At 35.0% G+C, this 26,702-nt stretch overlaps 1 protein-coding gene across 6 annotated transcripts in view; it reads left to right on the plus strand.

Annotated features, from left to right (window-relative positions):
* Vps13a (vacuolar protein sorting 13 homolog A) overlaps window positions 1–26,702 on the plus strand; it is a 252,336-nt gene that overhangs the window by 56,775 nt on the left and 168,859 nt on the right. For all 6 annotated transcript variants that reach the window (XM_087183513.1, XM_004862535.4, XM_087183514.1 and 3 more), the window contains exons 18-23: window positions 14,875–15,061; window positions 15,143–15,257; window positions 18,464–18,600; window positions 20,249–20,381; window positions 22,950–23,067; window positions 26,024–26,162. In XM_087183513.1, the coding sequence (XP_087039639.1) occupies window positions 14,875–15,061; window positions 15,143–15,257; window positions 18,464–18,600; window positions 20,249–20,381; window positions 22,950–23,067; window positions 26,024–26,162 (829 nt within the window). The remainder of the gene's footprint in view (window positions 1–14,874; window positions 15,062–15,142; window positions 15,258–18,463; window positions 18,601–20,248; window positions 20,382–22,949; window positions 23,068–26,023; window positions 26,163–26,702) is intronic.

Here is a 26,702-nt window from a genome sequence, read left to right on the forward strand (position 1 = left end):
TAGTTTTCTTCATCCAGCCTGAGATTCCAGAGATAAATTCTGTTTGGTCATGATGTGTAGACCTTTCAATAGGGTGTTGAATTTGGTCTGCTAGTATTTTGTTTCATTTAGTTATTCATTTTGGAGGACTTTTGTATTCATAAGGGATATGAAGTTTTAATTTTCTTATGATGTTTTCATCTCACTTTGGTATCAGAGTAATGCTTGCTTCAGGGATGAATTAAGAGGTATTTGTCCTTCTAAAATTTAGAAGAGTTTGAATTTAGAAGGATTGTTTTTGATACTTTATAGTTTGTAGAATTCACCAGGGAAGCCAATTCTTCCTGGACTTTTTCTATTTTGGGAGTTTCTGATTACTGCTTTACTCCTTACTAGTAACAGGTTTTTATAAAAAAGGTCTTTAAAGTTTATAAGTAAGGCTTATAAGTTACAGGAAGTTTTACAAAAGGTTTTAAAGTCACTGTCAGGTTTTACTTACTAATATTTACCTGGTTTTCTTTTTATTCTTGAGTCAGTTATTGTAATTTATGTGTTTCTAGGAATATATCCATTTCATTTAGGTTATCTATTTTGGTAGTTGTATATCATTAGTGTGGGAAAAGATCAGAAATTCAGAATATGATGTATGGTGTCTTCTGAAACAGCACTTTCGGTAGTTTCTTCTCAAACTATTTTAAAGTTTAAAAATTTTAAATGCAACTTTCATAAGTCAGGGACTATCTGTGTAAGCATTTACATATAAAAATTTCCCTTTGAGTTACTGCTGTGGATACATCTTATATATTTTGGCATGTTGTATTTTGTTTAATTTGCATTCATCTTTCTGAAGCTATTTTCTGATTTGTCTTCTTTGACTATTGACTGTTTAAGGATGTTTTAATTTCCATATATTTATAAAATTTTTAAGTTTCTATCTTGAATTTTAGTTTGATTCCACCATGAGCAGAGAAGATACTTTGTATTCTTATTGAGGTGGCAAAATTTCTTTTCTGTCCTAACATGTGGTCTACACTGGAGAACATTGAGTAAGCCTGCCCTTGAAACGAATGTGTCCCGCTGTTGTTTTGTAGAGTGCTGTATCTGTGTCATGGCATTTTCAGTTGATTTAGAGTGTTGTTACAGATCTCTGTATATTTTATTGTTCTGCTAGAATTTCTTTATTGAAAGTGAGGTACAGTGGTCTCTGTTAGTATAGCGCTATATATTTTCCTAACATTTCTATTAATCTATGATTCATATATTTTTGAGGCTTAGTTTGGTGTGTACATGTTTATAATTGTTATATCTTGGCAGAACTGACCCTTCTATTTATATATAATGATCTTTTTCCCTTGTCACGGTTTTTGACTTGAAGACTGTTTTGTGTTAGTATAGCAACTCAGATCTCTTTTGTTTATTAGTTTCTTACAGTATTTTTGTAGGTCCTTTCACTTTCAACCAATATGTAGTTTTGGATGTAAAGTGAATCTGCTGTACAAGTAGTATATAGCTGTATGTCCTTTCACTCATTCCAATTTGTTTCAGTTGGCACATTTAATTTCATTTATATATAAAGTGATTGCTTACAGGGAAGGACTTCCGTTTTTTCTTTGTGTATTGTATGTCATATAATGTCCATGTGTTTGATTCCTCCAATACTGTCTTCTTTTAATTTTTTTTTTGTAGTGTATCTTTTTGGTTCTTTTCTCACATTTTTTTTTTGAATTCGTGAAATCAAACCCAGGGCCTCATGCATGCTGGATGACCACTCTTCTCATGAGCTATACCCCCAGCCTTTTCACTTCTTTTTTTGTATATTAGACATTTTATTAGTGGCTACCTTAGGGATTATAATTAACGTTGTTAATTTAAGACGGCCTAGTTTGAACTGACACTTCAGTAGTGTATAAAGCTCTACTCTTGCGCAGCTCATTTTTTTTGCTTTATGCTATATTCTTTTCCTTTTTTTTTCCTTAGATTCTTTTATTGGTACATTTTAGGTATACAGTACATTTACATTTACCATTGGGTACTTTTATGTTCACATGATGTATCTTGGTTCTTATTTTTTCCTCATTTCCTGTCTTCCCTTCACCCTCTCCACCCCTCCCTATTTACAAAGACTTTGTTTCCATTTTATTTCTTTTTATCATAATTTTTCCTTTACCTTCTTTCCTTTGCCCTACCCCTCCCACCTGCTGTACCTCTTTGGACCTTTTCTTCCTATTTCCAATTAGTAATTATTCATTTTAATACTTATTTACTCATTCAGTTTCTCACAACAGAGAAACCATTCAGTATTTACACGTGTGTCCTAGTTATTTCATTTAAGAGTATGTCCACAATATGCATCCATTTAGCTGTAAATGTCTCTCGTTTGTTGTTGTTTATGGCTGAGTAGTACTCCATTTTATAAAAAAACCCCACATCTTCTTTATCCAGTTTCCAGTTGATGGGCACTTGGGCTGTTTCCAAGCTTTCACTATTACAAACAGCTATAAACATGGGTGCACATATACTGCTGTAGTATGATTCATTTAATTCTTTTGGGAAGATACCCAGCAGAGGAATAGCTGGGTCAAATGGGACCTCTAGTCCTAGTTCTCTGAGGTATCTCCATACTGATTTCCACAGTGGTTGTGTTGCGTTAGTCTGGACCCCCACCAACAATGGAGAAGGGTTCCTTTTTCCCTCCAACCCCGCCAGCATTTGTTATTGGTTGATTTCTTGACAGCAGCCATTCTTTGTGGGGTGAGGAGGAATGTCAGTGTTGTTTTCATCTGCATCTCTCGAATGACCAGTGATGCTGAACATTTTTTCATATGTTTATTTGCTGCTTTTACTTCTTTGTCTGAGAAATGTCTGTTCATTTCAGGTGCCCATTTTTGAACTGGGTCTTTAAATTTGGGGGATTCTGATTTTTTTTAGGTTCCTTATATATTCTAGATAGTAGACCTTTGTCTGAGGTACTGCTGCTAAAATTTTTTTCCCACATTGTAGGTTGTCTCTTAGCTCTGTTGGTGGTTTCTCTTGCAGTGCAGAAGCTTTTAAATATGATGAGATCCCAGTTGTTGATTCTTTGTGCTATAGTTCCCATGCCACTGAGGTTTTGTTCATAAAGTTCTTTCCTATGCCAATGTCTTCAAGAGTTCTATCTAACTTATCTCCCAGCAAGTTTAGTGTTTCTGTTTTAATATTTATATCTTTAATCCACTTCAATCTTAGTTTAGTGCACGGTGATAGATATGGGTCTAGTTTTAATCTTTGGCAGGTTGAAATCCAGTTTTTCCAACACCATTTATTAAAGAGGATGTCTTTCTTCCAGTGAGGATGGTTGGCTCCTTTGTCAAAGATGAGGTGGTGGAGTATACCTGGAGTTGTTTTTGTATCTTCTAATCTATTCCACTGATCCTTAGGTCTATTTCTTTGCCAGTATTATGGTGTTTTTATCACAGTAGCTTTGTAGTCTAGTTTCAAGTTGGGGATTGTGATACCCCCTTGCCATGTGTCTGTTGCCTAGAATTGCTTTTGCTCTTCTAGGTCTCTTCTGGTTCCAAATGAATTTTTGGATTGTTTTCTCTAGTTCTGTGAAGTATATTGTTGGAATTTCAGTCGGCATTACATTAAATCTATATAGTAATTTTGGAAGTATGGCCATTTTCACTATATTGGCTCTTCCTACCCAGGAACAAGGAATGTCTTTCCATTTTCTTGTATCTTCCTCAATCTCCTTTTTCAGAGTGCTGTAGTTTTCAGTGTAGAGGTCTTTTGCTTCCTTTGTTACATTGATTCCTAGCTATTTCATTTTTTTGGATGCTATTGTAAGAGGAATTGTTTCCCTAATTTCTCTCTCATTGAGTATATTATTTGTATATAAGAAGGCTATTGTTTTTGAGTGTTGACCTTGTACCCAGCTACTCTACTGAATCTGTCTGTTAAGTCTAGAAGTCTTTTGACAGAGGTTTTTGGGTCTTCTGTGTAAAGTATCATATTGTCAGTGAATAATGACAGTTTAACTACTTTCTTTCCTATCTTCCTTTTATTTCTTCCTCTTTTTCAATTGCCCTGGCTAATGTTTCCAAAACTATATTGAACAGGAATGGTGATAGTGGGCATCCCTGTCTTGTTCCTGATTTTAGCATGAAAGTTTTCAGTTTTTGACCATTTAGCATGATGTTGGCTGTCAGTTTTTCATAGATAACCTTAATCAGGTTGAGATAAAGACCTTCTATTCCAATTTTTTGTAGGGCATTTATCATGAATGGGTGTTGGATTTTGTCAGATGCTTTTTCTGCATCTATTGAGAAGATCATATGGTTTTTGTCCTTGGCTCTGTTAACACAGTGTATTGCATTTATTGATTCATGTGTGTTGAACCATCCTTGCATCCCTGGGATAAATCTGAGTTGGTCAGGGTGTATGATCTTCTTGATGACCCTTTGTGTTCTGTTTGCCAGTATCTTGTTGAGGATTTTTGCATGTATGTTCATTAGGGAGATTGGCCTATAGTTCTCTTTTTGGGTTGGGTCTTTCCCTGGTTTTGGAATCAAAGTAACACTTGGTTCCAGGAATGAATTTGGAAGTATTGCTTTCCTTTCAATTTCATTGAAGAGTTGAAAGTGTAATGGCAATAGTTCTTCTCAAAATGTCTTGTAGAATTTAGCAGTGAAGCCATCAGGACCTGGGCTTTTCTTTGTTGGTAAGTTTTTAATTATGTTTTCAGTTTCACTGATTGTAATTGAGGTGTTTAGAATTTTTATATCTTTTTCATTTAACTTTGGCAATTCATATGTATCTAGGAATCTGTCTATTTCTTCTGTGCTTTCCATTTTATTAGGGTGCAGATTCTCGAAGTAGGTATTTATGATCCTCTGGATTTCTGCTTGATCTTTTGTGACTTCCCCTTTTTCATTCTGAATTGGATGGATTTGAGTCTTTTCTTTCCTTTTTTTGATAAGGTTGGCTAAAGGTTTATCGATTTTACTTATTCTTTTGAAAAACCAACTCTTGGATTCATTGATTTTTTTTTTTTTTTGTATTATTCTCTTAGTCTCCACTGCATTGATTTCTGCTCTGATCTTTAAAATTTCCTCTTTTGTTCGAGCTTTGAGCTTGTCATGATCTTCTTTTTCTAGGAGCTTAAAATTCAGCATTAGGTTGTTTATATGAGCTCTCTGTTTTCCTAATATGCTATGAATTTCCCTCCTAGAACTGCTTTCATTGTGTTCCATAGATTCCTGTATGTTGTACTGGCATTATCATGTACTTGTAGAAACTGTCTAATTTCTTCTTTAATTTCCTCTGTGACCCATTGGTTGTTCAGGAGGGTGTTATTCAATTTCCACGTGTTTGTGGGGGTTTTGTAGTTTCCTATGCTATTGATCTCCAATTTTATTGCACTATGGTCTGATAATATACAGGGGGTAACTTCAATTCTTTTACATTTACTGAAACATGTCCTATGAGCTAGCATTTGGTCTTTTTTGGAGAATGACTCATGTGCAGCTGAAAAGAATGTGTACTCTGATTTTATGGGAGGGAACATTCTGTAAACATCTATTAAGTCCATTTGTTCAATAGGTTGGTTCATTTCTAGAATTTCATTGTTGATATTTTGTCAAGATGATCGGTCTATTTGTGCTAGTGGCATATTGAGGTCCCCCACTACAATTGTATTAGTACTTATTTGGTTTTTCATGTCCATTAATATTTGTTTTGTATAGTTGGGGGCATTCGTATTTGGTGCATAGATATTTATGATTGTCATCTCTTCTCTTGGATTGTTCCCTTTACAAGGATGTAGTGACCGTCTTTGTCTCTCTTAATTAGTTTTGGTTTGAAATCTACTTTGTCTGCAAATAAGATTGCTACCCCTGCTTTTTTCTGGGTTTCTGTCATGTGGAGAACTGTTTTCCATCCTTTTACTTTCAGTCAATAAATTTCTTTTTGAGTTAGGTGTGTTTCTTGTATAGAGCATATTGTTGGATTTTGCTTCTTAATCCATTCTGCCAGTCTGTTTCTTTTGATTGGTGAGTTGAGGCCATTAACATTAATGGTTATAATTGATAGATATTGACTCATCCATGTCATGATGTTTTACTATTGTCGGCTCATTTATTTTTTATTTTTCCCCCTTTCCCTTTAGTTTCTGGCCTTGCCTGATGGCTTCCCTCTATTGGGCCTCATGGAGTTGTGGCCTTCATTGTCTTTTTCTAGGATATTGTTTAGAATTGTTTGGAGTGCTGGTTTGGTGTTCATGAAATTTCTCAGGTGTTCTTTTTTGTGGAAGTATCTAATTTCCCCATGAATTTTGAAAGATAATTTTGCAGGATACAACAGTAGAGGTGTTAGAAGTTATTTTCTTTTGTTGTGCTCAAATCGCGATTTCCCAAAGACCACCAGGAGGCCGATTCCGATGTAAGCACCCAAGGGTCTTTTATTCAAGCTTGAGCAGGGACTCTCAACCGTCACCAATGCAGCGGGTCAGAATTGAGAGCCCTGAGTTTCAAATTAGCGGGGTTTTTATAGAAGTTACAGCAAGGTTTAGGGTTTTTCTACTTAGCAGCTATAGGATTGGCTAACATTTAGCAGGCATGAAGTGTATACTTTTGATTGGCTAGGTCTTTTGGGGGTCTAGGGGGATTACGTATAGGTTTTGTAAGGGAGAAAGGGGCAAGGGTTAATGGCTGACTGTCACATACTGATGGTTAGCAGAATTGACTAATGGTCACATCTATCTTGTGTGGTTAGTCGGTGCATTAACCGTTTATCTTATAGCTAGTGTGCCTGGAATGCTCTTCTCTTGGGTAAACAGATGGCTGGGTAATAAACTTAGGAATTTGGTCCTGTTTTAGATTGTGTCTTTTTGTCTCTGAGCAAGCACATTTTAACCATTAACCTATGAGAACAAGGGAGACCAGGAGAATGGTGAATTTTAGCAAAATGGAGTCACTTTGGCCTCACACTTTCAGGGCTTGGAATACTTCAGTCCATGCTCTCCTTGACTTGAGGGTTTGTGTTGAGAAGTCTGCTGTGATTCTGATGGGCTTTCCTTTGTAGGTGATTTGTTTCTTTTCTCTAACTGCCTGCATTTTGTTCTTCTGTTGGGTTTCTGGGATCTTGACTATTACATGTCTATGTGTAGCTTTTTTTTGATTGTGGCTAGTTGGAATTCTATATGCCTCACTTGAATGTCCAATTCTCTACCTCTGTCTGAGGAGTTTGCTATTATTACTTCTGTCAACAGTTTTTTTATGTCATTTGTACTTTCTCCTGCTTTTTCATGGACTCCTATCAGTCTTATGTTTTTCTTTGCATCATCTAGCTGCTTCTGGAATGATTTCTCGTGGTCCCTTAGAATTTTAAAAAATCTCTGTTTTCATTGTCACTAAACATAATCCTGTCTTCTATACCTGATATTCTGTCTTCACATTCGCTCAATCTCCTGTGAATTGTTTTTGTGGAGTTTTTAATCTCCTGGGTACCTGTTTGAATCTGTTTCATGGATTCCATTTCTTTCCTATGTTGGGTGATCATCGTTTCCATTTCTTTCTTATGTTGGGCATTCATGGCTTCCAGCATGCTTCTGAGCTCATCTTTTTTTTAATCTGTTTCTGTTCTAGAGCTTCTAGAGCCTCTAGTCATGCTCTTCACAATGCTCACCATCTCTGTAGTTGTCTGGGAAATTATTTCTGTTTTGAATTTTTCTAGAGCCTCATTCATCCTTTTATTTCTTTCTGTGCTCTCAGTTTAGGGTGTCCAGGTGGTTACCATATTTTTCCACCTCGCTTACCCCAATATTTGCCTTTGTTGAGTTGGAAGTCTGTGTGTTTGTCCTGCCAAGGTGTCTTCTCATTTTGCTGTTTTTTGCTTGAATTCCTGTGCTGATACTCCAGTAGTTCTTATTTTGAATACCTTTATTACTGGTGTTTAGAGCCCCTGTGGAGTGATTGCTTCCCAGATATATCTTCGAGGTATAGCTGGACTTTTTAGGCTTTGAGTTTCTAATGACTCTTGGACAATCTCGTTTTCATTATAGCAGGGAGGACAGCTGATTAAATCAATCACACTATAGCCCAATTAACACAATCAGCATCAAACACAGCTTACAAAATGACAATTTGCGGTAGCAGTTAATCTGTCATCTTGAATTGCCCAAAATATGTTTGCAGTAAGTAAACCCTTCAATATGGCAGATTTCATCTTCGGGATAAGGATTTAGCAGGGGTTGGTGAAGGAGGGGTTGAGAGATGGAGAGGGAATGGTTAGAGGTGAATCTAGAGGACAGGGGAAGATCATGCAAATTGTGGGGATCTGTTGAAGACAGGAGGAGAAGACAGAGAGAAAGAATGGAGACAAGTACAGAACAAACTGACAACAATAGGGAAGCTAGAAATTGTATTCACCTTCCTATAAAAGTGATAGTTGAGAGGACAGAGAGAGAAAAAATTCAGAATGAGACAGGAACAGGAACAAAGAGGGAGAGAAATATAGAGCCAGAAGGTATAGAGAGAGAGAAAAAGAAAAAGAAAAAATATAAAACAAAACGAAACAAAAAGGTTTCCCCCAGGATATGTCTCTGATGTCCTGGTAGGCAATGTGGGTAGCAGTGTGCACATCAAAGTCTAAGTCGATTAGTCTTAGCAAGCCAGCTGTGGTCTACTGAGATTCAGACTGATTTCTGGCTGCATGGTCGAAGTTAAGGTCCCTGACCTGCAGGATTAAACTCTGCAAGGTTCTGCTGTAGGTTCCCAGCTGTCCTCCCCACGATGGGAGTCTGGGTTCGATAGGAGGTGCTGATCCCACCAACTTATCAACCACGATGGTCCAGTGTGCTTTCATTGAAGTTTTTCTTCACTTTCCCAGTGGAATTCACTTTTCATTGAGGTGTATCAGAAAGGCCCTGTCTGTTTTTCACTTCTGCTCTATCTTCTGGGGCTCATAACTATGGCCTTTATGTTCCCCCCGGCGACTCTGCTTTGCGGATTCAGATGCCATGTGTGGCATCTGTGCTGTGTGGTCTCCGGCGGGGGCGCATGGGCGCGTGGGCTGCTGGCATCCAGGCGACCCCTTCTTTTCTTTCTTTCTTTTTGATAGAAGGGATCGAACTTAGGACCTTGTGCTTGCAAGGCAGGCACGGTGCCACTGAGCTAAATCTCCAACTCCTCCCCTTTATGCTATTTTCAGAAATTACTGCTTCATGTATTGTATACTCATTAACCTAGATTTATAGTCACTTTTTATATGTTTGTCTTTAAATCCTGGAGAAAGTGCAAAGAGGAGTTAGAAACTAAAAATGCAGTAAGATTGACCTTGGCATAGTGGTGCACCCTTGAAATCCCAGCAGTTTAGCAACTTAGTGAGGCCCTGTCTCAACAAAACAGCATACAACAAAAACAACAGAAGCCCCTAGTAGTACTTTTTAAAAACTTTTACCTCTGTAATTACCTTTGTAAGAGTTTAAATATTGTTGTATGACTTCAAATTGCTATCTAGCATCCTTTCATTGCAACCTGATGGACTTACTTTAGTCTGTTTTATAAGACCCAGGTGTGCTAGAGACAACTCCACTCAGTTTTTGTTCATCTGGAGTGTCTTAATTTCTCCTTCAATTTAAAAGAATAGTTTTACCAGATACACAGTTTTTGGTTGACATTTTTTTATTAAGCACTTTTAATTATATCATTGTACCACCTTTTAGGGTTGTTGATTTCTGATGGGAAATTAGTTTTTCATCTATTCAGGTGTCTCTAATACATGATGTGTCTCTTCTAGGTGATGTGTTGCTTTCTCTTGCTGCTTTCAAAATTTTCACTTTATTTTGGCCTTTGAAAGTTTGATTATAATATATCTCCATGTGAATCTCTGAGTTTGTCTTAATTCGAGGTGTTTGAGCTTCTTGGATAAGTAGATTCGTATCTTTATGAAATTTGTGAATTTTTCGACTGTTGTTTCTTTGGATCTTTTCATGTCTTTTCCCCTTTCCTTTTTTTTTTCATTAATTTTATTGGTACATTTTAGGTATACAATATGTTGACATTCATTATTGTGAGTTTATACCTTTACATAATATATCTTGGTTCTTATTTTTTTTCCCCATTCTCCTGCCCTCCAACCCCTCCACCCCTCCCTACTTGCAAAGACTTTGTTTCCATTTTTTCCTTTTCTCACATTTATTCCTTTTCCTTCTTACCTTTCCCCTACCTCTCCCATTTCACCTTCCTCTTTGGACCTTTTCTTCCTATTTCACATTATCTGTTACACATTTTCAACTTCGTACTTTCAGTTTCTCACACCAAAGAAACTATTCAGTACTTACACATGTGTGACCTATTTATTTCATTTCAGAGTTTGGGCTCATTGTTCATCCATTTATCTATAAATGTCTCTAGTTTCTCATTCTTTATGGTAGAGTAGGACTGCATTTTATAAAAACCCCACATTTTCTTTATCCAGTCTCCAGTTGATGGGCAGTTGGGCTGTTTCCAAGTTTTATCTATTACAAACTGTGCCACTATGAACATGGGTGCACATATATTGCTGTGGTATGATTCTTTTAATTCTTTTGGGAAGATATCCAGCAGAATAATAGCTGGGTCAAATGGTACCTCTAATCCTGTTCTTTGAGGTATCTCCATACTGATTTCCACAGTGGTTGCACCAGTCTACACTCCCATCATCAGTAGAGAAGGGTTCCTTTTTCCCCACAGCCCTGCCAGCATTTGTCATTGGTTGATTTCTTGATAGCAGCCATTCTTTTTGGAGTGAGGTAGAATCTCAGCATTGCTTTCATTTGCATCTCTCGAATGACCAGTGATGTTGAACATTTTTTTCATATGTTCATTTGCTATTTCAGCTTCTTTGTCTGAGAAAAGTCTTTGTTTCAGATGCCCATTTTTGAGTTGGGTCTTTAAATTTGGGAGGTTTGATTTTTTTTTTTTTACATTCTTTCTATATTCTAGATAGTAGACCTTTGACTGAGGAACAGCTGGTGAAAATTTTTTTCTCACATTGTGGGTTGTCTCTTCACTCTGTTGATGGTTTCTCTTGCTGCTCAGAAGCTTTTTAATAAGAACAAATCCCATGTCTTGAGTCTTTGTGGTAGTTCGTGTGCAACTGAGATTTTGTTCATGAAAACTTTTCCTATGCCAGTGTCTTCAAGAGTTCTACCTAACCTCTCTTCCATCCGGTTTAGTGTTTCTGTTTTAATATTTAGCTCTTTAATCCATTTTGATTTTAGTTTAGTGCATGATGAGAGATTAGGTCTAGTTTTAGTGTTTGGCAAGTTGAAACCCAATTTTTCCAGCACCATTTATTAAAAAAGGCTATCTTTCCTCCAGTGAGGGTGTTTGGCTCCTTTAGTCGAAGATGAGGTGGCCGAGTGTGTCTGGAGTTGTTTCTGGATCTTCCAATCTGTTCCACTGGTCCTTGGGTCTGTTTCTTTGCCAGTACCATGCTGTTTTGGTTTTTTTTAATCACAGTAGCTTTGTAGTATAGTTTCAAGTTAGTGATTGTGGTACCACTACATTGTCTTTGTTACCTAGAGTTGCTTTTGCTATTGTAGGTCTCTTTTTGTTTCAAATGAATTTTTGGCTTATTTTCTCAAGGTCTGTGAAGTATACTGTTGGAATTTCAATTGGGATTGCATTGAATCTATATAGCAATTTTGGAAGTAGGACAATTTTCACTATATTGGTTCTTCCTACCCAGGAGCATGGGATGTCTTTCCATTTTCTTATATCCTCTTCAATCTCTTTTGTCAGAGTGCTATAGTTTTGAGAGTAGAGGTCTTTGATTTCTTTTATTAGGTTGATTTCTAGGTATTTCAGTTTTTTGGATGCTATTGTGAAAGGAATTGTTTGCCCTATTTCTCTCTCAGTGAGTCTGTTGTTTGTGTAGAGGAAAGCTATTGAATTTTGTGTGTTGACCTTGTATCCAGCTACTTTACTGAAATTGGTTATTAAGTCTAGAGACTTTTGGTAAAGTACTTGGGGTCTTCTATGTAGAGTATCTTGTTGTCTGCATATAATGACAGTTTAATTTCTTCATTTCCTATCTTTATTTCTTTCTCTTGTCTAATTGCTTTGGCTAATGTTTCCAGAACTATATTGGACAAGTGTGGTGATAGTGGACATCCTTGTTTTGTTCCTGATTTTAGCATGCAAAGTCTTATATGCTTCACTTATCTTTATGTCAAATTCTGTCCCCCTGCTTCGGAATTTTTCTGCCATTACTTCTGTGAATAGTTTTTTATGTTATTTGCACTCTCTCCTGTTTCTTCTTTGACTCCAGTCAGTCTTCTGTTATTCGCTTTGCATCATGTAGCAGCAGTTGCTGGATTGATTTCTCTTGCTCCCGTACTATTTTTAAGAAATTTTTCTTTTCCTGGTCATTAATTGCAAGACTGTCTTCTATATCTGATATTCTGACCTTACATTGGCTCATTCTTCTGCATAAACTTTCAGTAGCATTTTTAATCTCCTGGAAATTTGTTTTATGGATTTCATTTGTTTCCTTGCTGAGATTTATCATGTTCCTTGGCTCCTTTTTTTTTTTTTTAATCTGCCTGCTCTAGAGTTATTGATCATTTCTTGCATTATTGACACAATCTGTTGTTATCTGAAAAATTATTACTGATTTCATTTTTTCCAGATCCTCTTTTGTTGCCAATTCAGGGCTTCCAGGTGGTTGAGTATCAGCTTGTTCTATGTCCTTGACTCTTGGGGGTTGCCTTAGGTGATCCTCAAGTTTGGTTTTGAGTGTTGTTTTCGTGTACTCTCATTTCAACAGATGGAGACTGCTGCCTCTTTGTTGAGGTGACTTTTTGCTCACCCAGTGGGCTTCATTTCTCAGCAAGCCTCAAGAGAGGCCTTCTCTCTGCTGCTCACCCATTTGCCAATTCTTGGGTTCAGAATGGTGGCCTTCTGGATCCCTGTGCTATGTTGTTGTCCAGGCAGCATTCTGGCTCGGGCCTGTTCACACTTAGGATGGTATCTGGGCTTGCCTCCAGCTGAAGCCTGCCCACCTGTGTAGCTGTTGTGCGGGAGGGCCTTTGGCTGGGAGCTGTGCACCCAAATCACTCGTGCTGATGTGGCTTCTGGCTGGGGTCTGGGTGCACTTACCGATGATATCTGAGTAGCCCTCTGGTTGTTTCCTGTGTATCTTTGCAGTTCTTTTCCAGGCGGGCCTTTGGGTGGGGCCTGGGCCCAAGGCGCTGATGTCTGGGCAGGGCCCTGGCTGGGACCTGAGCACCTGCTCCCTTTTTCTTTCTAGGGCTCCCATAATGCATATTTTTGTCTAATTGAGGATCTCTCATCTGTTCATTTTTTAATTTTATTTTCAGATTTGCTATTTTCAGTGGTCTCATTCAAATTTGCACTTTCTTTCTTTTGTCTTTTGGCTGCTCAGATCTTCTGTTGAACATCTCTAGTGAAATTTTCATTTTGGTTGTTATACTTTCTAACTCCAGACTTTCTATTTGGCTTAATTTATGTCTTCTTATGTCATTTCTTGATGTTCATATTCTTTGTTGATGGTTTCCTTTAGCTCTTTGAACATATTTAAGATTGCATATTTAATGTATTTGTTTTGTAATTACAATATCTGGGCTTCTTATTTCTGTGTATACTATGTAAATATATAAAATTTGATGTTTTACATCATATTATGGGTAATTATCAAAGTTAGATTTGTTCCCTCCTCCCATCACTAGGATTTGCTGTTGTTGACTTGATTGAGTGATTGATTTTTCAGTAGTAGGGATTGAACCCAGGGTCTTCACATGCCCCAGCCCTCCTTTTTTATTTGAGAAATCTAACTCCCAGTGTTTTCAGCAGTATGCTTAAGCATGAACTTCTCTTTGCTCTCCTAAAAGTAATATGAGGCAGACATTATTTAGAGGAAAGTGCCTGGCAGCAAGCAGAGCTACCAGTCCTTTCAGCCTTCCTCTATCCTTGATCAGAACCGAGTCTCAGCTGTACCACCTAGGATATATGGACAGCATGTCCCCTTCTCCTTCAGTGCCCCCCTCCCCCACATCGTTGCTGCATGAACTTCACCGGAGGCTGCTTACCTCTTCTGGAGTGGAACTTATAGTTTGGGAGCAAAATCATAGAGGGACAGTAGAGCTCCAGTATTCTTGGATAGTACTTTCTCAGTCAGAGCTTCTCTGAATGGGAGGAAAGCAGACTCCAGCCCCCTTGTTAGTGCCTGTCTGGAATAGAACTTTTCTAACATGTAGCTGTGGGGAATGAAAGAGAAAGGCTGGCTGCCTGACCCTACTGAGTTAAAACTGGACCCAGATCTTTGATGATACGGTATGGGGCTGGAAGTAGGAGAGAATCATAGTTCTGATGCTAAAGACTCATTCTTACTGAATTTTAGTAGATTTTCTTAAATAAATATTTTTGTTTGCAGTGTCCCCTTAGGCTCATTTCCAGAAACTAAAAATTTCATCGTATGTTTCATGGTTAATTCTCTGGGAAAAGTGATTGATGAGCTTGTCACACAGCCAGTCTAGAATTCCTACCTCATGCTTGGTTTTTAATTACTTATTTTCACTTTTAGGAGAAGTAATTTTAAAATTATATTATGACTTTTCAGTTTTGTCTTGATTAATGATTTTAGGAATTTCCTATTATTTTCAGATTTTATCAGTAAGTATACTACTAACTTATAGCTTTTTTAAAAAATAGAAATCAACATGTAAATATGATTCTTTGTGAAATAATTTGTCGATTCAGAGCAGTCATTGTATATTTTCTTTTATGTGAATGGACGGGGTTGTAGGAAATCAAAGTGAAATTGTCTTTACTAATTTTTATTATTTTCAGTTTGAAAAAAATTTTTAAATTGTATTGATTTGTAATTTTCTTTCCTATTTTTTTTTTCATACAGATTTGAAACCAAAATTGATTCATTTCATATTACTGGCTTACCGGATAATTCAAAAAAGCCCTACCTCCTGACTTCACTGGATGATATGTCACTCTTCCAAATTATATTTGAAATAAATCCACTAGATGAAACAGTTGCTCAAAGGTGTATCATTGAAGCTGAACCTTTAGAAATAATATATGATGCAGTAAGCATTTTTTGTATTACCAAGTTTTAATATAGTTCATTTTGAGTTTGTGCTTCATGTTAATGATGCTTATTTTAACAGAGGACAGTGAATAGTATAGTGGATTTCTTCAGATCTCCTAAAGAGGTACATCTAGCACAGCTCACTTCAGCAACTTTGACAAAACTTGAAGAATTTCGAGATAAGACAGCAACAGGTAAATTAATGTTGGCATATTAAATCTACACCCTATATTACATGTTGCTGTACATAAAAATGATTTTCGTAAAAGTTTACTTTATTTCTAGACTAATACAATTTTACATAAAATAATGTACTTTGTTGTTTAAAGGCAGATGTAACAATAATCACTTTTTATACACAAGAAGTTCTTAATAACCACTGCGGAATTTTGTATAGGGATTTTAGACATCTCTTTGTGACCATAACAGGCTTGTCCTTTCTTTATAAGAAATTTCAGAGTTTGATATATTGGCCTCAGAATATAAAAGTTGTATCCTTTTAGATTCTCTAGGAGAATAAAAAGGTTGGGTGTTATTTCTTCCTTAAATAGTTGGCAGAGCTTAATAATAAAACCATTTGGGCCTGTAGATTTCTGTTTGAGAACGTTTAAAATGTACATATTCAGTTTTTAAAATAGATTCTTCACATAGAGATGATTTTAATGTTTTGTAGTTTGTTGGGACTTGCTGTTATTCCATATATGGTATTTTTAAAAAGTGTTCCACATATACTGAAAAACCTGTTTAAAAAATATCTATACATATTTCTTAGGATGCATTTGTTAATCATATATATTAATTCAAATCTGTGTCTGTTTCTTTCTTCCTTTTGTCACCTTGTTCTAACAATTATTTAGAGAAATAAGTGAAAAATACCTCAGAATGCATGCATATTTTCATATTTCATGTAGAACTGTGAACCATATCTTTTATCTCTATGAAGTTGGCTGTGTATATTTTTAGTAATAACATACCATATTTTTTCTTTTTGTAGAGATTTTTTTTGTGTGAAATTTCTCCCCTCAGTTTTAAAGTATATTTTAATTGAACATAGAATTAAAGGTTGACAGATGCTTTCTTTTTAAAACACTAAAGAGACCAGTCTGCTGTGTCTTGGTTTCCTCGCTGTTCAGTGTCAAGGTATCAGTGTATTTGCTGCTTTCTTATAGATTGTCTTGTATGTTTTACATTTAAAATCTTATATTTTGTTTTCTGTAGTTCCAGTATGTTATATCCCAGCTTTGGGAATGAATATGAATATATATATATATATATATATATATATATATATATATATATACACACACACACACACACATATATATATATTTATATTTTTGTTGTTGTTCTTGTTGTTGTTGTTGAGATTCATTGAGTTTCATAAATCTGAGTATCTTGAGTACTGATATCTTTAATGAATTCTATAGAAAATGTTTGGAAAATTCTTAGGCACTAGCTCTTTAAATATTTGTATTTTTCTCTTTTTCTGAAGTTCTGAAAAAATTTATTTTAGCCTTTCTTCATGTGTCTTCTATTCCCCTAAACTTCTGTATCCTTCTTGGTTGCTTCTCTGTGTGTATTCTTTTCCTATGTTATATACTGTGTAATTTCTTGTAATTTATCTTGTAGTTTATTAAATCTTTTCTTTAACCATGTCTAATATGCTATTTAATCTTTATATTAGGTTTAATTTCAGTGATTATATTTTTCATTTTGGAAATTTTGCTTTGTTATATGTAAAATTTGGTTGTCATTCTTTTTTAGTTTTATTTCCTATGGATATTTAAACTTCTGTTTCTTCAAACATCATAAATAATAGTATTTTATATTGTTTCATCAGACAATTCTTTCTTCAGATAGTTTCATGAAGACTTTTTGTGATTTTTATTTTGTCTGTCTTTTATTTCTGATAGCTCTTATTTGTACTAAATTTACACACCCACCCGGAATGGGGATTGAACCTAGGGTCTGAGGTACATCTCCAGTTCTTTATTTTTTATCTTGAGATAGGGCCTCACTAAGTTGCCTAGGCTGTGGCTGAGTTTGGAATCCTCCTGTTTCAGTCTCCCAGAGTGCTAGGACTTCAGGTATGTACCACTGAGCCTGATGGTGTCTTTTCATACTTGATAATTTTAAATTATGTGTTGTTTGTTTTTGGTAGAAGACTTTCTTCTGCAAGGTATCCTGGGCATGTTGGTGTCAGCCTTTAAGTAGATCCATTGCTTGAGATATTCTGGACTGTGAAGGAATTCTTGGGCCACATATTTACATAAAGACTATATTGTGGTTATAATTCATAGGGTTATTACACCTTTCTCCTAATTTTCCTCAGATCCTTTCATTGCATTTCCTGTGGGTATGTTGTAAGGAGAAGAAGGCTTAACTTGGAACTCCTTACTTTCAGTAGGTATCCTTTGTGATCTCAGATTTGTGAGGAAAGCGCCTCTCTTAGATTCCTTATCTTTGTCTTATGTCCTCTGTTCTGAGAAACTAAAAAGGAATTCTCTAGTTTACCTGGTATAGAAAATGGTCTCAGGATAAAAATTTTCTAGTCTCATTTTGAATCTATTAGCTCACAACTTTAACTTATTTTTTGGCTTCTTATACTATCTTGCCAGTTCACAGTGTTTTCAAGTAGATTTTTTTTTTTTTATTGTCTTTTGTTCTATTTCCAGCAGTTTTTGTTGCTTTTACTCCAGAGTTGTTTGGCTGTCTGTTCATCCATATTACTAGGATTTAAAAGTCTAGTTAAATGTTTTTGTGTAAGTTGAAGACCTAATTAATCTCTATTAAAATTCATCTTACTAGATTGGTCATTTTTCCATCTTTTGTGGTATATTTGTGTCTTGACTTTGAGGCATTGGATAGATGTCTTTCATTTCTGATAATGCCATTCAGTATCAACTGACAGTGAATTCATTTAACTGCTTAGAGGTTCTTAATAACTTTCTTGTGTCATGAGCACCCTTGTCTGTTTGAAGCCCAGGGATTCTTTCTTAAAGAATAGTTTAAGTATAACAAATACAATGTATAGGGTCCTGAGAAAAATAAATTATATATACAGTGGTTTCGTATTCAGCTGAAGAAAATAGTAAGGAAGAGCATTTGAGGAAGTGTTCAATTTTGAAGAGTCTAACTTGGGAAAGAATTTAGTGAATTTGGAAGTTGCCGAAAGCTGAACTTGTTCTAATATAGTAGGGGGGAGTAAAATGTTAGAGATCAACAAATATTTAAATTTATATTGGAAATATATTGCTAATGATTATTTTTAAATTGGTAGTAGATTTTAAAGTAATACTAATTTTACATTATTCTAAGATTTGTTCATTTGCTTGGCAGTTCCTTATTTCTTGAGTAATTTGTGAAGAGTATTTGTTACAAAGATTTAAATTTTCTACAGGTCTTCTGTATATTATTGAAACACAGAAAGTTCTTGATCTCAGAATTAATTTGAAGGCTTCATATATTATTGTTCCACAAGATGGAGTTTTCAGCCCTACATCAAATCTACTTCTTTTGGATCTTGGCCATCTAAAGGTATATACTAACAATATTTGATTTATGATGTGGTATTTAGGATGTTTCTTTTAAAAAGTACTTTGGTTTCTAGACAGTTTGATTTGGCTTACTGACTTAGATTTATGGTAGATACTTACATTTGAGAAATCTTCCTTTCTGGTGAGTAAAGTGAAGTTTCATTTAATTAGGCTACTTTTTTTCCCACTAAATTTCTAAAACTTAAATGACCCACATCTGGAGTAAACAAGAATTATTTTTGTAGAAATTGAGGGTTGTGTTTATTTCTTTTTCGGTTTAAATCTTTTACTTGATTAATTGAAGTATCTAAAATGAAATTCTGAAAATTAAAATCCTTCTGAGATTTTTGTATATATTTCTTGACATTTTAACATTTTTATTATTTTAAATTGATGGATTGTTATGGATTGTTTTGGAGTTAACCAAGTCATTTCAGATCTTTCAATTATGAACTTTCTTTTGCTTCCCAAATTTTAAGGGAGAATAACTTATATTTGTAGATCTGTATCCTTCAGTAAAATAACCCATTAGCTACATGTGATTAATTAAAATTAAGTGAAAATAAAACTTCAGTTCCTTAGCTAATGTAACTAAGAGTTCAGTAGTCAGAAGTGGTAGTGTGTACTCTATTGAACAGCACAGATTCAGAATATATCCTTTATCATAAAAGTTCTGTTGGACAGGACTGCTCTAAATTTTTAAATGTAGAAGAATACTTTGAACAATTTAAAGGCCCAAGGGAGATGAGTAATAGTAGAAGGATTTTTCTGACCACCTAATAAATATTATTTGCCTTTTCTTAATATTGTTTCTCTTTCTCTCTCTCTCTCTCTCTCTCTCTCGTTACTCTATGCTTGATACTTACATAGAGCAATTGGCTTTATATTTATAATAAAATTTATATAACTATTCATATTTGAAATTGGTTATTGAATTGTTTCAGCGCAGTATGGTATAGTAGGAGGAACATAAGGTCAAGGTATGTATGAATAAATTTTTGTGATATTCAGTGATTTGCTTAACAAGTTATCTAAAATTCATTACCTTTAAGACAAGTAATCATTTCTGAGTGTCTGCTTCACATGAGGTATATAAAATGTTTCATATGTACGTATATGAATAAGATCTTTAGGTTCTGCTATGAAGTGATTATGCCAAAAAGGGGAGATACAAACAACATGTTGGGAATCACATAAATGGCAGAGTTGGACTAAAATTCAGCTATCATAATATTAAATCCTTGGCTGTTTTACTTATTATCAAGCTATCCAAGTATCTGTCATTGTACTGTAGGAATATTTTTAAGGTAAATTTGTCTCTTGATCTTATTCTTAATGGGAAGTCTTGACCAGATTTTAACTCTTCATTAAGCTGTATTATTTTCCATGACTATCTTGGTTCCTATCTTTGAATGTAAAGAAATGGAAATTATAATTTAATATGTAAAGTTTTCCTTTATATGTGTACTTCTTACTATAGCGCTCGTGGTTAATAACTTTTTTTAATAGCCTTATACGATACGTCTGCTTGTGATTTTATTCTCTCCAATTAAAATTTTATATTATAGGTCTGAAAGACTAAAACCTTTATACAATACTTACATTTTGAAGTATTTTACATAATCTAAACTATTAAAATTAACTTCTAGGTGACAAGTAAAAGTCGTTCAGAATTACCAGATGTGAAACAAGGTGGAGCCAACCTTGAAGAGATAAGGCGTAGAGCTTATGATTCCTTTGATGTCCAGCTTACAAGCGTACAGCTGCTTTATAGTAGAACGGGTATGTATGAAAGGCACTACTGATTTTGCTGAAGTGATTGATTAGGTTTTTAGACATTTTCTCTGAAGCCCTTCTTCATACATACATTTGAGCTTTTAGTATTTTTAAATTAGATGTGATAGTAAATATTGCTTAATGATTCTCAACCAGGAGTGAGTTTGACCCCCCAAGAGACACTTGGCAATGTCTGGAGACATACTTGGTTGTACAGGTAGTGGTCAGGGGCATCACTAACAAAACATATAGTGGGTGGAAGTCAAGGATGCTATTGACCATCCTACAATGTAGTTTTATAGGTTAGCACCCCACAGAAAGTGTCAATAGAGATAAAGTTAAGAAATCCTGATCTATACCAGTATTTACTAACCTTGAACTAAAGATTGGTACATATCGTAAATGATATTTGTATTTCATGATTAGATAACTAGAAGCAGCTTCTCAATGCCAGAGGGAACCAGACTAGGGACTCTAACAGACCATGGCAGGGGTAGCCACACACAAACTAAGGACAGTCACTGTTTTAGAAATATCTTTATCCATCCCAATCTCTGTGGTGTACCAGTCAAGCATCTCTGATCCAGTTCTAGATTTTTAGGTGAAGCAGAGCCACAGATTCAACTGACAAGAGCATTAAATAGGAGACTTCATGTTCATTCAGCCCTGTTTCCATTCTGCCATATTGCCCTGAATCCCTGTAGTATTGGTGAACATTTACATCATTCAACAGTGAGCTAACTGATAAAAGGAGGAGCATTGAGAAGCCAAAGTAATCATTATTAAAATTTTTAGTTTATATAGGAACAGATCATTTTTCTTCTAATTATATTTGCTTAAGTCCATAAATTCTTTTTTAGGGAATAATTAAGGGATTTTAGTATGTTTGACTGATACATTTGGTCACAAGTCTGTGGGCTGTACTTCTTTGTTAAATAGTAAAAAATATTTTAGTGTTACTGTCTGAAGATTATTTGATAAACATTACTGTTCTTAAATAATTGAGTCTTTTTGAGCAGGTATTTTTACATTGTGGATACTTTATCTTATCGTAAAATTTTTTGATAAATACCAAAACACATCCATCTAGATAAATGTTTTTATCTGTAAAATGGGAAGTGAAGTAAATATTTCATTTATCTGAATACTAGTAGAATTTGAAAAAATTATAATAAAGCCCATTTTACCACCTGTAACTGGGAATCTAATGTTTCCTTGGTTTTCTGAGACTGGAACTTTGACTGACTTGAGAGTCATTTGATATTTCAAATGAGATAGTGTATATGAAAATGCATTGTACTATATAGATACCATTAATCTTGGGTGAGTGTGTATTTACAGTTTTTTGTTTTTACCTGATACTGGGGATTGAACCCTGGGCCTTGATTATGCTAGGGAAATGCTCCAATCTTGTTACAGATGTTTAATGTTACTTTTTTGTGATTATAAATATGCATATTTTAGAAAATCTGCATAATCAAAAAATAAAAAGGATTATCCTTTATCTTACTGCTTAGACATGAACAATATTGCTCTTTTGTTATGTATTCTTTTAGTGTTATATTCAGTTTATGTACTGATGGGTGTACAGAGTATGCTTGTGTGATGTTTGTGTGTGGAGGTATTAGTGAATTGTCTTTTTAACATGATTTATATAGTTCCTCTCCAGATATTTTCTTTCCTTACCAGTAATATTTTGGGCACTTGAATCTATGAATTTTTTTTTGGTTATATTATATTCTAAGGCTGTGCTCTAAGTTATTTATCAATCAATTTCCTTACTGACCACATAGGCTTATAACACTGCAGTAAGTGTTGCCAGATTATCATAATTTGTAGGCATGCATGTGAATTTTAGGTTTGTCACTAGTATGTTGACAGTAGGAAAGTTCTAAATATTGAGAACCTCAGTTTTCTAAAATGGAATGATTATTAATTGTGAGAAAGTTTAAACATTACATAAAACAGTGCTAGTTATAAATCTTGAATAAGTGGTACCTACCATGCACAAGTTACTATTAAAGAAGCTCAATTTTTTTTCTGCCTTTTCCATTATTGTCTTACACTCATGCTGTTTTTTGTTTTTTAGGGTAAGCTATCTGGTTGTAGTAGTGATTGCCAGTGGATGCACAGATTTGGTTAAAACTACTGCTTTTTACAAAATAAGCCCTTTTTGATGTTTGGTTTTTTTGTTTTTTGGATTTTTTGGGTTTTTTTTTTTTAGATAGGGTCTGGCTGTGTAGTTAGGGCTGGCCTTGAACTCACTATGTATCCCAGGCTGGCCTTGAACTCAAAGCGATCCTCTTGCCTCAGCTTCTCAAGTGCTGGGATTACAGGCATGTGCCACTGTGCCCGACTTATAAGCCTTTTTTATAATAGAACATAGAGAATCTTGTGAAGCAGGTGAAGAGAAATGATGAAAGGAAAAATATTTTACTTGCTCACTGTGTGTATTTTAGATAATTAAGATTGTCTAGATGTGAGATGATTTCCCCATATCATTTGGTATGTGAATATGAAATATTAATAATTTTATGTTTTGTATGTTACTCAAGTACTGTTTTCTGTAATTAGGTGAGAATTGGAAAGAGGCACGAAAACTTAATGTATCTACACAGCATATTTTGGTACCCATGCATGTCAATGTGGAACTCTCTAAGGCAATGGTTTTCATGGATATTAAGATGCCCAAGTATGTATTATCTGTTTCATGTAATTCTGCATTTTCTCAGTAACTTTATAGCTAAGGAAATAACCATATTTCACTGATTTTTTTTGTGGTAAAATATACATAACTTAAAGTATGATTTCCTATTTAAGCTCTGGTGTATAATTTTTTGACATTAAGTACGTTCACATTATTGTCACCACTGTCACATTATGTAATGTTCACATTACTGTCACCACTGTCCACCTCTAGAACTTTATCACCCTCCTAACTGAAACTGAGTACTCATTAAATAATGTTCTATTGTACTCTGCACCTAACCCCTGACAACATCCATTCTGTTTTGTATTTATGAATTTAAGACAATTTTAGGTACCTGTGTGCAAGTGGAATTATATAGTATTGTCCCTTTTTGTCTAGATTGCTTCACAGCACAAAATCCTTCAATCTTCAGTTGTGTTGTTCTAGTCTTTTTTTTTTTTTAATTCAAAACTCTCTAGTTCTGCCCATTAGTGAAAGTGGGTTACTGCAGTCTCCTATTATTAGAGAGCTATCTGTATTTCCCCCTAATTCTGTCTGTGTTTGATTCATACATTTTTGAGCTCTGCTACTTGATGCATATGTTTATAATTTAGTTGCATCTTACTGTTGACCTTCATGTCATTTCATTATATAATGATGTTCTTTGTCCTTTTTAGGGTTTTTTTGTTTTGTTTTTTCTTTTTGGTACCAGGGATTGCACCCGAGACCTTGCGCTTGTGAGGCAGGCGGTAGAACCACTGAGCTAAATCCCCGGCCCCCTTTGTCTTTTTTAAAAAATTTTTGACTTGCAATTTATTTTGATTGAGAGTATAACTGTCTGTGGTTGTATTTGATTATTTATATGCAATATCTTTTTGCATTCTTTTACTTTTGATCTGTTTTCTTTTAAAGTGACTCTCGTAGATAGCATGTAGTTGGATCCTTTTGTCTTATCTGTCTTTTCAATTTATGTCTTTTGATTGGAAAGTTTCAGTATTTACATTTTAAAGTAAATTCTTATAGGAAAGGACTTATTTTTGTCAGTTTATTTGCTTTTTGTTTGTTTTGTTTTTTGAGTCTTGCTATGTAGATCAGGTTGACCTTGAACTCATTCTGTATCCCAGGCTAGCATCGAACTTGCAGCAATCCTCCTGCTTCAGTTTATTCGCTTTCTGTAAGATAATTTTGTCTCTCCGTTTTCTTAGTCTTCCTTTGTGTTAGTTTATTTTGTCATGTTTTGAGTTCTTTCTCATTTCCATATTGTATATTTTATAGTTTTTGTTGGTTACTGTGGAAGTACTGCATTTCCTAAAATTACTACAATCTGCTTAAAATTGACCCCAGCTTACTCTAAATTGCATGGAAAAAGTCTACTTGTTTCCCACTCTACCCCCTTTAGTTATTAATTTGTGGTTTAAATCTTTACATATTTTGTACCCATTATCATAGATTTATAGTTTTTTTTATGCATTTGTTTTACTGTTTTAAATCCTCATGAAATGATTTATAGTCATTTGAACAGACATTGATGAAATGATAAACAGTACAGATACTTGAGAAAAGTATAAAGGCATAAGCAGAGTTTGAAAGTGAGACAAAATAGAGAAAGGAGATTGAGCTTGAGGAGGTGAACTGGGCACACTCTGGTGAAGAGGTTCAAACCAGTCCATTCATAAAAGAATGAGGTCAGTCTTTATGAATCTGCTGGGCAGGGTGGAGTGTGATTAGTCATTATCTGGGATCTGATTTTATAGCTCCAGAGAAATCTTTATGGCCCAAGGGGCAGTTCAGTTCTCATGAGATGCTGGTGGTGGGAGGATAATGTTGGTTTCTGTTTTAGGATAATTGCTCCCACTTGAGACGGTGACCTCATCGTGGGGTAGACTATGAGGTGCTTTTTCTGGAATCCGAGGGGACTGCAGGTGTAGGATAATGACTAGAGATTTCTTGGGTATCACTCTAGGGGGTCTGGAACTGGACCTTGTAAAAGCTGGCAATTATATATCCTTGCAAATCCAGAAAATTGTTTTAGTTACTCTTGTCCTCAGTCTTAAAGTGGGAATGGCATATGCTAGGTAAGTTTAGGGCTAACTAACCTTGTAATGCAGACACTTGAGTGATTAACAAACATAAGTGCAGAGCTGAGCAGGGATCTGACTGAAAGGTTTAAAGTAATAAAGGATACAAAATGAAGGCCAAGCTTTATTCTGTTTTTAGTCACCTACTGGCCATCTGAGGGTTCAGATGTAGAAGGTTTTTTGTTTTTTTTGTGTTTTAAACAAAAGCTGGGGTCGGGGATTTAGCTCAGTGGTTCCGCTGGCTGCCTCGCAAGCGCAAGGACCCGAGTTCAATCCCCAGTACCAAAAACAAAACAAAACAAACAAAAATTGTTTTAAATCTTTGAGACCCTCCAAAGGAAATAAATCATGCTTTCAACGAGGTTAAGGGCCAGTGAATTTGTCTTCTGTCCCTGTGATGATGTCTTGACTGTGTCACTTCCCTTGAAGTTTGAGCTAAATATAAGCAAGGAAACTACCAAGGCAATTAAAAGAGTAATAAAATACTGAGGTCTAGTAGTTGAGTCATGGTTTTGGAATCTGATCTCTTGGACAAGTTATTTGACCTTGCTGTCTCTTAGTTTCCTCTTATGTATATATGAGAACTCATAAGCAATAGGGAACAGCTAGGTTGTGTACCTCATAGGCTATGAGGACTACTTGCAATAATGAATACAAAGTATTTTCATTGTCCTTCATGTAGTAAACACTGGTAAATAGTAATGTCACCTGTACTTGGAAAATAGTCTGTAGGTAAGATAAAAATTTTTGAGTAATGAATTTTAGCATTTAAAATCGTATTTGGTTTTAGATTTGTATGATTTGAGGTATAGTCTTTTTAGTTAGGACACTTAAGTCATGGTGAAAGTTGCTCTGTAATGATACACATATTTTAAAAACAGATTCAAGATTTCTGGAAAGTTACCTCTTGTTTCCATACGTGTCTCAGATAAAAAACTGCAAGGGATTATGGAATTGGTTGAAAGCATTCCAAAACCTAAACCTGTTGCTGATGTATCTGCACCTGTCAAATCATTTCAGGTATTGTTATTTTTGGAATTGATAAAATACTGAATTAAAAAAAAACTTCACAAATAATATCTGAAACAATCATATGAACCTCAAATAAAATTATTTACAATCATTTTAACAGAATCTATAAAAGAGAAATTGATGGAAATTCTGTATAAAAGAAATAGTACAAATATTTAAGAAGTATAAAATAAACTCTATCTGTTCTTTCTTCTGTAACCTCCAGTCTCTCTTTAATGTTAACCACACTCCTCTCATTTTTCAGAAAAATTTTATGACATATGCTGTTAAACACACGTGTGTGTATTCTTTATACTTACCATTCTGAATCTATTATTTTCACCATTACTGTCATATATGCTATATATACCTCAGAGATACAGTGGTACCTTGGTTCACGAATGCTTTAGTTTACAAGCAGTTTGGTTCACAAACAGAAGCATCTGGCAAAATTTTGTGTTTAAAAAATCTGTGTAAGGTGACAAACATGACTGCATCTTTCCCACATGAATATGAACATGGCCATCTTTTCCAGAATGGTGAAATGGA

Source organism: Heterocephalus glaber, unplaced genomic scaffold (genome assembly GCF_053883595.1).
Source record: "Heterocephalus glaber isolate CG9 unplaced genomic scaffold, H.glaber_assembly_v1.0 deba00001481, whole genome shotgun sequence".
NCBI lineage: Eukaryota > Metazoa > Chordata > Mammalia > Rodentia > Bathyergidae > Heterocephalus > Heterocephalus glaber.